This window comes from Lichenostomus cassidix, chromosome 3 (genome assembly GCF_008360975.1).
Source record: "Lichenostomus cassidix isolate B80296 chromosome 3, HeHo_3.0, whole genome shotgun sequence".
Classification (NCBI taxonomy): Eukaryota; Metazoa; Chordata; class Aves; order Passeriformes; family Meliphagidae; genus Lichenostomus; species Lichenostomus cassidix.
Window position 1 is genome coordinate 51,970,042 of NC_139483.1, and position 14,796 is coordinate 51,984,837.

The 14,796-nt window shown below is 38.0% G+C and overlaps 1 protein-coding gene across 1 annotated transcript in view; it reads right to left on the reverse strand.

Annotated features, from left to right (window-relative positions):
* SNX9 (sorting nexin 9) overlaps nucleotides 1-14,796 on the reverse strand; it is a 61,412-nt gene that overhangs the window by 37,000 nt on the left and 9,616 nt on the right. Inside the window, exons 2-4 of the mRNA XM_085055778.1 lie at nucleotides 6,640-6,726; nucleotides 4,184-4,258; nucleotides 2,894-3,016 (exon numbers count right to left, since the gene is read on the reverse strand). Of these exons, the coding sequence (XP_084911904.1) occupies nucleotides 2,894-3,016; nucleotides 4,184-4,258; nucleotides 6,640-6,726 (285 nt within the window). The remainder of the gene's footprint in view (nucleotides 1-2,893; nucleotides 3,017-4,183; nucleotides 4,259-6,639; nucleotides 6,727-14,796) is intronic.

A 14,796-nucleotide genomic window follows, 5' to 3' on the forward strand; every position in this document is an offset into this window, starting at 1 on the left:
CACCCCATGTTAGTGCAAAATATAATAGATACCATCAAACGTCAGCATTTAGGAATGCTGCTACTTCTTATTCAATCTACCAGACTAATCTATCTGCAAACATTTTAGTTTCTACTACTGTGCCACCTCCAGCATTTATGTCCCTTACACTGACACATAATTTGTCATTTTTCTTAATTCTCCACAGCCTGAATGTGAGATTAGTCTAGGATGAAAAGCTTTGCATATTGACCTAGTCAGTCATTAACGCACTTGAACAGACTGTCAGTTGCTCGCAACTGTGCATCTGAACTCAAATCAAGCCCAAGTGCCTCAGAGAACTTGTCCTGAAAAACATAAATGTTATCACAACCAAATTTAGAGTAATACATTTTGGAAAAAGGTTCATACCCTTTCTACACCAGAGCAGCAACATCAAATCTGTTTGACACCATGCCATGGATGTACACAGGAGTGAGGCACGCGCTTCACAAACACGTTACAAAACCTAAGTCACTGCAGAAGACAGCTTGCTTTTTTTCTGAGAGCAGGAAAAAAGGGTCCTGCACCAGACAGACAGAATGAATGGGCAGAATTTTTAATTAAGAAGACAATTAGCCATAGAATTTTTGCAAGGAGGAAATGCCTGCACTTGAGAGCTCTCTGATCTGGGAGAAATGCCTAGCAGCCAAAAGTGGAAGCCAGAACTGCATCCAGACTGCTTAGTATACAAATTAAAATCCCATTAGCAATAAGCCACTAGAAAAAACTACCAGATATATGTCAGAGGCTGGGGAAATTTGTCTTCAAATCAAGATCTACAATTTTCTAGAAAATACATATAACCAAACAGCATCTACTGAACTCAGTTAAAGAAGAAAATACTTGAGAAAATGAAAATAACCTTTGACATAAATTCTTGACCGCACAACAGAATGGTTCCTCCTATGAAAGAAACAGGAACACTGAAGACCCAAAGACACCAGCCGGATGAAATCTGTTTCCCCTGCATCTTGCATGGCCTTGACTGCATCCAGGTGCACACTGTCCTCCTCTCTCCCTATTCATGTCAGCAATATCATTTTACCATAATGCACTATAGTACACTGGTTCTCCCAGCTGTCTCACACAGCATCCAAAGAATAACTGAGAGGAGTAGGATACTTACAAGAGTAGGGCACTGATGCAGATGTGACAAGCTGTTTTCCTGAAGTTACTCTTTTCCAAAACTTATGAAAAACCCTGCAATTTGTATGTATTACAGGGACATCATACTGTTGATCCTGTGTAAACTACAGTGTAAAGTGACCATATTTTCAAGCTTTTCAATCCTCTAGAAATGCAACTTCCAAGACTAGATTGCCAGAGGAATTCTGTTATTTAGAATATAATATATACCTTTATTCTAACCTTTCCCTCTATACAGGCAAGAGCTTTTTTCTTCCCTCCTCCAAGCACAAGCACCTTGTGTTCAGCACAGAACAAGCTCTGACAGATACCTCTACCACCATTCAAAACATTCTGTCTATTACATTAGTAAGTAATTCTTCCTAGATCAAATTAAGCTATGATTCTCTTCTGTGAAATGGTGCTCAGATTTGGCAGAAGTAGCTGCTGCAAATATCTCAAACTTCCTCAGAAGTAAAGTTTTGCTAGAAACTCTACAGCAGGAAGAAATGGGGCAAGGGTAGCAAACAGCACAGAAGCAAAGAGGTTCCCCACCCTGCAGTCAAATTACCCTAAGTAATTTGGGAAGGGAAAACTAACCTATAACCAGTACTATTGGCTCAGTCTGATATGAAAAATTCATGACACATTTGAAGAGTTCTCATTTAGCCTTACATATTAACCGGCCATCAATTAAAAAAAAATAAACATTGAGACATTCACAGGGAGGTTTGGAGTTTTCTAGTGAGAACATGTGATCACAGAATAAAAATCCTGGCATTGTCCAGATGACTGCAAGGAAGCACAAATCAAACACTACACAGTCAATGAACAGCAATGTTCACTGTCATACAAAAATACCCCATGTAGAGTTTTCAAAATATCTCGCTTCATGTCAAAGTCCTGTGGTGCAATTAAGAAAATTAATAACTGATATTTAACTGACCTGCAAACCAGGTGTGTGTCCCCAGACCTTACCATAAGTAAAGCATTTACTTTCCAACACAAAAGACCTTTACATGCTGCTGTTGGGAAAAAGCAGATTTTGTTCTTCTGTTGACCTATGGACTTTGAAATGTTTAACTTCCTACATGTGGGACCTGCACCAGTCTGTAGACCATAATAAACAGCTTGTGTTTAAGATAACGTGTGTCCTCAGATATCTAACCTGAAACTAAATATTTGCTGCTTAATGAACCGATGCATCAGGCAAAAAGCTATGAATAGAATGACAAAAATATTCTTGCAGTGAAACCAAAGTCAGCCTCTTCTCCAACTGACAATGCATGAACTTGCTTCATCTTTTTTAAACCAAGAAACAACTCTTACTCAAATTCTGAAAAAGAAATATCTCCATTCACTCTAACTGATGATGTATAGATGACCCAATTCTATTAGACACTAAAAAAGAAAGCTCTGGTGCCTTAATAAGGTTAGCATACTAAAACAAGTAGCTTGAAAATTAATTTGCTAGGAGTGCACTTAGAGAGACTGAAGTAGTCACAGATTTATATCACTGCAGACTGGAAAGAATAAAAATGCTCAAATTCTGAAAGTGTTAAGACTACTATATTTTCCAGTATCTGAGCCATCACACACATCATTAATATTCAACAAAAGTGTTCCCTAATGAAAACACAATTACTTTAATTAGTACTTTTATGAAGGTTCACAAATACAGTACAGCAAGCAATTACGTCAACAAAATTTTCCATGCCTACAGTGCCCAAAAAACCACAAGACATACCTGATTACTGCTTTTGGCAGCAGAGTTGGTCTGAGCTGTATTTGAAGAAAGGGAATCAAAAAAGGCTTGGTCGGCTAATGAGTTACCACAGCTAATGCCATCTTTTGCACCATCACTTATAATCTGAAATGGAAAAAGTTGCAAAAGATTATCCATGCTTCAATTAACCAAATTATGCTTTATCATATATAATCCCCCTAACATTCATATCACTGGAATTTAAGATATTTGCATATAACCTTTCTAAATTCAAATTCAATAGAATTTTTTACAAGAAACTGATGTGATACTCAGGAGGATTTACTTCCACACCAGATGGAACTGGTTTGCCTTATAACTGTAACATACAAGACTGTTGTGGCAGTGAACACATATCTATAAATTCCTTAGGGGTTAAAGGTTGTTAACATGACTGCTTGGAGACTGGGAACTCAGAGGATGGACTTGGGACAGTAGGTTTGGAGGGCCAAAAGCTACTAGACCATGAGCAAACCAACTGAAGCAAAAACACAGGGTCATGTGAGCCAGGATGATCCTGATTTCCCTCCCCCTATTCCCCTCCTCCCCACGCTCTTGTTTTTGTTTTTTTTAAATCAACACAGCTATGGTGAAGGAAGAGAGGCACATGCTTTAAGAGGCTGCAGAAATTACAGCCAAGGTCATCACCCACCTAACCAGAAACCTGCACACAGACAGACACTGGGCCAAGAGTGAACTAGATTCCAACCTTTGCACTGAAATCCCATTCCATCCCCGAAATAATACCACCAGTCTTTAAACCAAAGTCAGAACAACATGCACTGAAGAGACAGCAGAGGCCCTCAGTGAGAAGATGAGTAGTCCCTGAATTTGGTAACCCATATCCTGAGCCCCAGAAATGTGGCTGCATTCCAGAGATTTATGATTGTGTGGCAAATCTGCCACAGCAACACCAATGTAAACTTGCAGTTTCTCATTTCACTTCCATATTTGCATCTTCAACAGGAATAAAACCCAATTATTGGATTATGAGACCCCCAAAAACCAAAGCATTTTCAAAATAACTCATGTTCTGCAGATCAGCATTATTTACTATAGACAACTTTCTGTTGCATTTTTTGGGAAACCACTAAGAAGCTCAGTAGTTTTGAATGGCATGTTTGCAACTGGTTTCCAAAGCCAGCTACGATTGCTACAATGAGATTACGTATTCCAAGCTTTCTGTTTGAGCATTTCAGTCTGATCAGCAAACCAGAGGACAGCCTGTTCAGTAGTTCTGCTTTTTTAGTGCAGAGCAGTGTAGTCACTTACCTCAACGTAATCTGTTGGAACAAGTCCTCTCTCGCCTTGGCTGTTTTTTCCTTCTAACCAGCCTCCACCAACATCCTAAAAGAAGTAATTCAGAAACAATTTTGCTAGATGGATCCCACAACATGCTTCAAACAGCTCAGCAGGAAGCCCTGTCTTGCTGTCAAATGTCAAATGCTCAGCAGGAAGCACTGTCTTACTGTCAGTGCTCAAAACACAGTTATGACTGCGAAACTGAGAACAAACTTGCTCAAAGCTGCTGAAGCAGCAGATACTTGTTTAAACACAACGCAGACCACACAGCTATTGTGGACTTTAGATTTTAACAAGCATGAAGGGGGAAAATGGTTGACTTTTCAGCACTTTTGATCATTTACATAACCACAGCCAACTGTCCAGCCACAGACTGTACAAAACTACGGCTATCAGTATGTCAGTTTCAAAGAATTAATTTTAATCAACAGACTATAAAGAAACAAGACTCAAAGAACTAAGCCTGTAAAATCTCTGCCTCACTTATTGAAGGTATAGAGGTGTGTGATAAGTGAGACCTATCACCCACGGAAATATTAAGGCTATTCTCAAGATTAGAAGAGCCACATGCCATGTATGATCTGGAGACACTTTTTCTGCTTCACAATTCTTTTCAGAGGCAGCCTTATGATATTAGTTTGGAAAGAACTAACAACAGTTCAGCTCTGATCTCAGCAGGACATCCTGATATTGTTTGGGGTTTTTTAAACACATATTCCACATACACTAAGAAAGCTCTGTAGACCTTTGCAGTTAAGCAAAGTTAATTCCAAGACAACATTATCTGGAATAAATCAGCTCTGTATTAAATCAAGCTGTATAAGGAATGCATAGCTACATGTCAAGCTAGCTCACAGATGAAAACTGGAGACACATACGCTAGACAGCAATTACTGAATTTTAGGTTTTCTTAATTTACTTTCTAACTGATGTATTTGTTTATTCACAATTTTGTTCTTTCACTTCAAAATTTTATGTAATCCTGCACCTTGTGAAGGAGAAGACTGCTTATATATTCAAGATTTCATGCAGTAAAGATCAAGTAGTTAGTGAAATAACAACTTTCATTCACTTTTTCTTATATACCCAAAAGCTTAATACTCGAGAACACAGAAATAACTAGACATCTCACATTATAATTTTAACTATCTTAGTTAAACTGCAAATGCAATGACATCTTGAGCCAGCAGTCATATTTGCACTGCTACACTTAAAAGCAATCATCAGTGGACTTCCATGTCTTATGCTATTACCATCTAAACTTATCAAAAAAGATCAAGAGCCTTTGTGGCAATTTATCATGGACAGCATAAAATAAAATTTTGCTTGGTTTTAAGTATACGGCCTTAAGCCACAGATGTCTTGGTCAGTGAGAACTAGCTTAAAACTGGTGATCTATTTATTTATATTTAGTCCTTCTCTTGTGAAATGGCATTAAGCTCCCAAATTCATTTAAAATGTTACCTCTGCCACAGCACAGCTCACTATCCAAGAGGGCGCTGGATCTATTAAATATCTCTTTCAAATATTTAAGATCAGGGGAATTAAATATGATCAGGATTACACATGACTAGGATCTTCAAAGAATTACGTTTATTCTGCCGAATCCATGCGTTCTATACAACCAGATAAATAAAACCTGGCTTCAAGATTAGGCAGTTTTTTGTTTGTATTTGTTTTAAAAGGCAAGTCTATTCACTAAGCCATGTCATTACAAAAAAATCAAAGCAGAATCAACTAATACCTTGTTATCAAGGCTAAGAATTATATAGGACAATTAAAATGCACTGAAATTCAAAATGTGCACATAAATCAAATGTCAGTGCTCAAAAGTCCTATTCATTTAACAACACCCTGATAGCATTATGACAGTATTGTCACGACTTCTTCCCTATACCTTGTCTATATTTCTTTTATTATGAAAGGACACATAAATTCAGCAACAAATTTTTGTTGAGAGCTCTTTAACAAACTTGGAATGTTGAAGTCATTGATTAAGATACTCAAAACCTAGAGAAGTGAGCTGGATGTCACATCTAAATGCAAGTGGCAAGCACCCGAAAGATCACATATACACAAAATGTGCAATATTAGGCACATAAAAAAAGGCAAGGCATTCAGATGTAAAGGCTATCACCATAATTAGTTCCTTCCTCTTCCTTGTCTCTCAGCTCTGTTTAGAGGAAAACAAAGCTGAGCACATTCTTAAGTGTGTGGGCACAGTTTGAGAGGGCCCCGTCCTCCAAAACATTGCATTTGTTTCCACAAGATTATTAGAAAATTCTTTGTATTCAGTTTCTTTGTTAATTCTTCAGGGAAGGATAGCCAGGGCTTTCAGATGTCACCAACCACTATTCTTCTCCCATCTGCTGCTAGAAGTAGGGCAGGAAAGTGCACTGAAGCCAATTCCCTCTCATTTTTCTTACCGGGTTGGTGATTGTGATGATCTCCCCTTCACTGACTGTCAGCTCATTGTTTCCAGGCTCAGCAGCAAAATCATACATAACACGAGCCTGCATGAGGAAAAGAATATAACAGTGAGGCTTCCAGCTTATGTACAAGATTTCATTAAGAAAGTATCAGCCCAAATTATTCTTAACTAAAGAAATAGTAAGTGGGGTAAGGCTGAATGTACAAAGAGCAATTCAGCACATAGGAAGCTGACATTTCCTAGATTTGAACTGCAAACTCAACAGTAAAAATAACTTTAAAAGATAAAAATCTCATGTGGAACTTGTTGGAGATAATTTACCAGAAGGATTTAAAACTTGTTGTTCTATGTCCAGAATTATATGTACAACTTTTTCCAGGGGAAGAAGGAAAGGTTTCTAACTGCAGCAAACAATCCTTTTTTTTTTTTTTTCTTTTTAACACAACACATATCCCAGCTCCAAATTGGGTAAAGGGAAGTGTTTCATAGAGCAAGCAATCCAGAAAAAGAAAAACAAGTAACTGCAGATGTAAATAACCACTGCTGTGCATAAAATGTAATATGTAAAATTATGTTTTGAGACTCTATATGGGAGGAACTATGCAAATATAGAAACAGTGAGAGTAGGCCTGTTACATTTGGCATGAGGAGGGAGGGAAGAACAAAACAAACCTAATTTTTAAGTGTTTAGATACACAAAGGCCTTGCTGTGCACTGACTGTGCTACTACACTACGTAAAGAAATGTTTGAAACATTTGGTTTTACTAATAACGTCATTCAGTGTACAGCAATGAGTTCCTTCTTGTACTTGGAGGGTGAGGGGAGGAAAAGTAAACTAAACAAATAAGTAATATTTTCTGTCAAATGGGACAATAAAATAATTTCTGCTGAAAGCAAGCTGTGTGATAGGAAAAAAAAACCCCAAAATTCACCATTGAGTCTTGCCTGTCTCAAAACTACAGGTTGTTATGATCCTCACCTAGACACATCATCTGACATAAAACCAGAACAAAACAGGACATCCCACCCCCACATCTTAAGTTCATAAGTATCATGTGGAAATACTTCTGGCTGGTCAAAAGATACTTTATTTCAGTATAAATAAAAACAGACCTGAGAAAAAACACACATGCTGCAGTTCAGCTGACAAAGCTAATCCCGAACCATGTGCACAACAAATCAAACACTTGGTCTTCTCCACTAGAGCAGCACAACATTGCAGAAAACCATGTGTCCAAAGCACTCTGAATGCTCCCTTACATGAAAGCTTTTCACTTAGAATGGAGGCTTTCAGCACTTTCAGATTATGCCATGCAAAACCAAGATGAAGAGGCAAAAAACTGTGTTTGATAATAACACTGACTGCTTTCTTTACAGCAGCACATCTGGCCTCCATGGAAATATAAGAATCAGCTGCCTTACTTTCCTTAAAAAGTAAACAGGAGAAGCAGCACACCTTTTGAAGTACAAGAATACTTCAGTAGAGGTGTAAAAAGCACCACTCTCCAGAGCTCTTCCTTCAGCAGTAGTAGAAAAAATTTGCAATGCTACAGAAATGGATTATTACAGAGCATTAAGAATTTGAGGTACATCTGAAACCTGGTCTGTATATTGACATCTCAAATACATTCCTCAGCTTTTTCTGTTCAGTACTCTCCATTTCACTGCATTTCTAAGCTCACTTGCCTAGGCTGGAAATTAAGACCTTAAGAACTTCTGCCAAGTAATCTTTAACACTACCCTCCTACTGCTGATATTTAATGGGGAAAATAGTATAAACTCAACCAATTCCAAAGTCAGTAAAACTAAGTGACTAAATGTTTCCCCAGTTAATAAGTGTAGGGTTAATGGAAAAACCCCTAGCCTTTCTCTGGGCAGATGTATCAGCCCCAACCCTATTTAAAATTCTGACAATCAGTTCCAAAATACTATAAAATGGAAAATTGTTTGATTTTTCAATATGCTTTTTCCTTCTTACTGGCCATAAATATTATGTCCAAGAAGCAGTTAGGACTTAAGAGACAGATCTTTGCAACTTAGGCAAAATTGCAAATAGGCGTGGGAAAAACCATTTAACAAGATAAGGATTTTAGCTCCTAGGCACTGCAATACACACACTGAATATTAGAGCTAAGCTTAGGGACAATTTGGATATTCACAAAATTGGAATCTCTGATGAATTCCAGATCACAGAATGAACTGGAATGGATCACAGAATGAACTACAAAGACAAGTTTTTCAAAACACAGCTTAGAAAAAAAATTGTTACAGTAGCTGTTGTGTTTCATATTAACTTCTGATCATATACAAAAGGATCAAACAGTCCAAGAACTACAAGAACTTCAGAAATTCAACTATTTTGTTGGTGGAATAAAGGCCACTGCTTCATTTATGGAATACTGCAAACATGCAAAACAAGACAGAGTCATTAACAAATCTATTAGCTATAAAAAAATTAATTTCTTTTACCGGCTGCCTGTGTATCTACCCTCTCCCACCACCACCTCTGCTCCAAGATACAAATGGTTCTGAATTCTGAAGTTGTTTTGTCAGTTCCTTTGAGAATAAAACCCTGCTAACCCAAAAAGTTTTAACTTATTCCATTGACCAGAAAACAGCCTGGCTGTTGTACTGTAACCTACTGCCTCCCTTTGCTCAGGTGGCAGCAGAACCTCCACTGCACCTCCACCTCCACTGGGAATTTGGAACACATCCTGATGTTCACCTTGTGCTCCCTTGTGTGAGAAAAGGCTGGTATGGATTAAGCAGAACGCTGCCACAGCACATGCCAAGATGGAAAGGGCTCTCTGCTCCCCAGCATCTCGGCAGCTCTGGCATATATTGCAGTTTCTCCAGAATAAGAGGAAGCCAGCAGTTTCCTCTACTGTCCAAGTCCAAGATGGGGGAAACCAGTAAGAGTTAAAGGAAAATTAGCTTTTCAGCAGTATGGATACAGATATTTAGATTGTAATAAAGAGATGGAAAAGGAAAACGGCAATTCTCAGTGTTATATCAGCATTCTCTGCAGCTGTTTCTACCTACTGTAGTTACACAACTGGACTGCAGTTCCCCAATTTACAGACTGAGTGACTGAGTACAGTGTGAAGCCTCCCAAATTCGAGAAGTTCTAAGCACTACAATCAATCATCATTTCCTTAAGAACAGTCTTTTTAGAATTATGATAGAACCATGCCTAAGAATATTACAACACCAAGGATTCCCCCAATTGAAAAGCAGTATCTAGATTAGTGAAAGCATTATTCCTCTGCAGGCCTGGAGAAGACTTAGCTTTCCTCCATTACTTCTGTCTGAGTTGAGTATTTCCCTCTTCTTTCCATAATATTAAAACTCAAGAGAAAAAAAAGAACAACAAAAAACCAAGAGCATTTGCCAACTTATTTCTGAAAGCAGATGTAGGACTACTATGCAACTATACCTGCCAGTGTTAAGGCTCTTCAGAGTAAATGCAGTGGGAAGGAAGTTGTCTAGCAAAGGTCGTTAAAATAAAACACTAACGAAAGGTTACACTGTTGCTTCACTAAGTTACTAGAAGAGTATCCAATATCTCTACAGATATCCTGATTCACTGGCTCCTGCTGTATGTCCCCAGAATCCTGAAAAAAGTGATAAAGCAACAGAAACACCTGTTGAAGAAACACATGAGAAGAATCTTTCTGCCTTTTCCAAGATATTTCACTCAAGGCTAAGCTCACATGGAAAAGCACCTTACCCAGAAACAACCCTGAACAACCCTGATGTGTACAGGGCCACACTGTGCCTGCATTACAGATCACCTGCAGCAGGCTAGCTCTGTCATGGAAAAGGACAATGAAAGCCCCTGTGTACTCCTCACCAGCCATAAGCAGACAGGCTAACAGCTAATGCACATCAGTTGTGCTCAGAGCAGCTTTTCCAACAGCTTCCATGCCTAAGCCTTCCTTCATATGAAAGATCAACAACCCACATAGGGTGACTACTGGTTTTTTCTTTAAGTTCACACTTCTGAAGCAACATGATTTTGCAGAGCTGGACTTCCTGACTGCAATGCAACAGTACTGCATCAATGTATTCTTCATAGCACAAAAATTGGAGAAGCCACTCAAAAATTGGACACACCTTTGAAAATGCTTTCCCTATGCACAGGACTTCATCAGTATTAGAAAGAGATCTTGTGTTATGCCATAGATTCATCTGTTTCAACCATGTGTTAGAATTTAGGAAACTTGTGCCACAACTGCTAATCTTGGTCAGCTGGCAGTGGCAGATAGTACAAAGGAAATATCCATAAAAGTGGATGGCAACATCTGAAAACTGCATCCACTAGAGGACTAGCAACCATAATTTGGGGAGCCTGGCAGAATGCCAAAAATAAAATTAAAAAACAATTTAAAAATAGAATAGTTAATCATTAGCATCAGCTTTAAACAAGTTAAGGCCTTAAATTTTAAATGGCCATGCCAATAAGAAGACTTGAACTTCTCTTCTAGGATAGCTGCTTAAGCTTTTAGCTGGGATGTACAGCAAAGGGCTTTTGATCACCTCAAGTAACTCCACTCACACTTCTGTTATGAAAAAACTTCAGAACAGTTTGCTACAGAAACTGCTTCAGTTAGTACAAATATTCTTCAGTAGGTCTAGTAAGCATAAGCCTTTGAAATCTGCTGCTTGGGAAATACTGATAAGCAGTATGTTGATCACACCTGGAAGCACAGAACAGGAAAATACATTTCTTTTCTCCCAGACTTCATGTAATTAGTTATCTTCTAAAAGTTTTTTGGATGTGAGTTTGGTTTTGGTTCTTTTTGATACATTTTTTGTGAGGTTTCTTTCAATTAGTTTTTTTTTTTTTCAGAAATAAAATATTCATTCTAAAGGGCAGTTCTAAGAGAATAAAATAGAAATAGCATGCCTGGGATATAGGTTGGGATCTCAAGATTAGAGAAACTGAGAAAGCAGAAAGAAAATGGTAAAGACAAAAACCTAGCTGCAAGTACACAAGTTGAGAAATTGGCAGTATCTTTCAATTACATCCAAAAGAATGGTTCAAAATGTAACATTTAATCTAAAAAGTGACAATATTCTGCAAACAAAAGGTAGTTAATTTATCTTTGCATTTTCTTTTCTGTATTGTTTGATCTTTCACAGCAATTTGTCCTGTGATTACTGTCTAATGTTTTTTACACATTTTACTGCTTACAAGTGCAAGACATCTGACTTGTTATCACCTGAAGCAGCAGCATTAAACACCCAGCTGTCTTCACTGCACCAGCAAAGCTCCAGGAAAGACATAGGGTAGGCAGGCATCTAAATGACAGCTTAGCCATTGTTTTGTTTCACCATTCACAGACTACTTAAGTTGCCATGTTTTAATCAATGCATCTTTGAAAAAATTCACCACAGATCAAAGCACATGCTAAGTCCCACTGTGGATATTATAAAGAATAATGCAAGAAGTTGAAAAGAGCTGGTGTCCAAAATGCACAGAAAAACAGTAAGAATACAGGAATATAGACAGGAGCCCCTCACATCTTTCCCACCTCAGAGGACTGAGGACACCAGCTGTCTTCCAACAGTGGCTAACATTTAGGTAGATTTAATCACTTCCCTACCCTTTATCCTGAAATCTAAAAAGCTAAGTACTCCAAGTCTGAAGAGATTTTCGCTGCACCATCTGCAACACTGAATCACAGAATCATAGAATGGTTTGGGTTAAATGGGACCTTAAAGATACCTCGTTCCAACCTCCCAGCTGTGGGCAGGGACACCTTCCATTAGACCAGGCTGCTCAAAGCCCCATACAGCCTGGCCTTGAAAGTATAAAAAACATTTATACTACTAACAAAGGGAACAACTGGGGCTATGATTTGACAAAAATTGCCTTTTCATTTTAGTCCCTCCATCACAAGTCTATCAGACTGCTAGGTGAAGTGTGTATTTGGATGGTCTATGCAGAAATATCAAGTGGCTCTTCAAGTGCCTGTGACTCAGCCTGGAGAGGCAGCTACCCTCTGTCCTGCCTACAGTAAAGAAATGTCCACATGTTCCTCTCAAAGGCTTTCCTAAGAGACAAGAAACAAACAAAAAATCGACAATAGCAGCGTAAGAGGACACTAGGGACACTGTCTTCTAAGAGAGACTCCTACAGAAACAGTACTTTAGGAATTCAAGAGATTACACATTATATGAGGAACTGCCAGTTAAAGTGATAAAGATTTATTGTGAAGAAGAAGAGACACCAACGTTTATCTTTTTAACTAATACAGAGCAACTGGAGCAAATGTATATTGCTTGTATAGTGCTAGGCATCATTTCTTGTGTAAGTGCTCAACAACATCTGCCTAGAAAACTAGCCTGAAGAAACTGGAACATTTCATATTATGATTTTATTAAATAATAAGCAAAAAATAAAATTCCCTTGTTTAATTAAAACCTCCCTTTAGTATTACATTTCTTTTCAATACAATTGTGTTTTGCTTTCAGCAACACCAGAATTAAAGCAAACTCATGCAAAAAGTGAAACTAGGTTCAGTCAAGAACTCCACTTATGGACCAAGAGAGGTCACAATATTCAGGTATCATTACTCCAAGTTCCCTCTCCGGCTGTAACTGCTGGATCCTCATATTACTCTACAAATTCACATTTAAAATGTCTCTTGACCTGCTGACTCACTTTCCCCTGAGCAATTTTTCAACTCTAAAATAAGCTCACTAGCTTGCAGCTAATCATTTGAAGCCAACAGTACCGACTATAAGCACATTAGAAGCAAATTAAACACAGACAAAAAGCTAAGAAACAAGGACTTGCATAATTTCTTCCTGCTAATAAAACATGATTGCAGACAGAAGTGCAGAACAGGGAGATCTCTTCAACCTCAGAAGCTGCATGTGCCTACAATATTTCAGGCAGGTATTTAATTAAGTATTCACTCTGGATTAAAAGGTCTAGATCATATTGGAATTGATAACAAAACATGAAGAGTTTCCAAAAAGTTGGAAACAAACAAACAAAACACAAATTTGGAAACTTTTATAGGGTAAGGGATAGCAAGACAATACACAATTTCTACCAGTATGCATGTGGTTTAAACCACTGGCACTTCTAGAATTAAAGTGTAATAAGCTAACCTTGAAGCCATTTTGGTATGGTTTTGTGTAAGAAAGAAGTGTATAGGCAAGTTTTCAAGTGTTAAAGAGACTTGGAAATGTTTTCTGTAGTAAGAAAGACAACAACTTACTAGCCTCTTCAGCAACTCTGGCATTCCTCAGTGAGGACAAATAAGCTCTTCAGATCTACCACACAGGACTTCTTTGTCTTGCTGAAAATAATTTTTTTTTTTGTCATGAAAGACCACCTGAACTCTGTTTAGGCTAGTCCCACTCCTTTTTGGCTACATATCTTATTACTGATTCTCAGAACATAAGCGTCTTTATAGCTACCTACCTGTAAGCAAATACCAGCACACCCCAAAGCCCACTGAAATGTGCTCCTGGCCAGCATTACAGGCAGAATGCACACCAAGAACTTGCAGGAGGCCTCTTGGTAAAATCAAGCATCTGGCACTAAAAGTCATTGATGCAGAATGAGGACTAAAATGGTTGTATGACTAAGATTTCTTAGAAGTGTTAGAATGTAACAGATCTTAAAATCTTAAGGTATTAAATCAAATTATAGCTTCTTTCCATGCAATTATAAGTGAGGTGTGTAGAAACTACTGCCACAGAGCATGAAAAAAAGCAAAGAGAAACTGCAATATTTTCCAGATTTACAACAGTACTTAAAAATGTTAAACTCTGAGATTTATCTGTAAGCAGGTCAGTGGTTTAAAAAAGCAGTATTCAAATTCTGATATTTTCAGAATAACTACCATGCACTATTAAAAGAGGTGCCTGGTTACCTTTTGGTGTGTTCATACTGATTTATTTATGGGGTATTGTCAGACCCAAGAACAGAATCCCCATGCACCCAAGCAATACTGAAGCAAGGGAAATTCAGTTGCAGAAATACGTTCAAGACACCCATGTGATTTAGAGATCTTTCCAAATACTGACTCAGATACTCCCCTGAATCACATCTGAGCTTTCAGTTGAGTTAAGCACCTGGAAAGTTTTTTCTTGTTCAAAACATTACTTATAAACCAGTTATCATTTAAC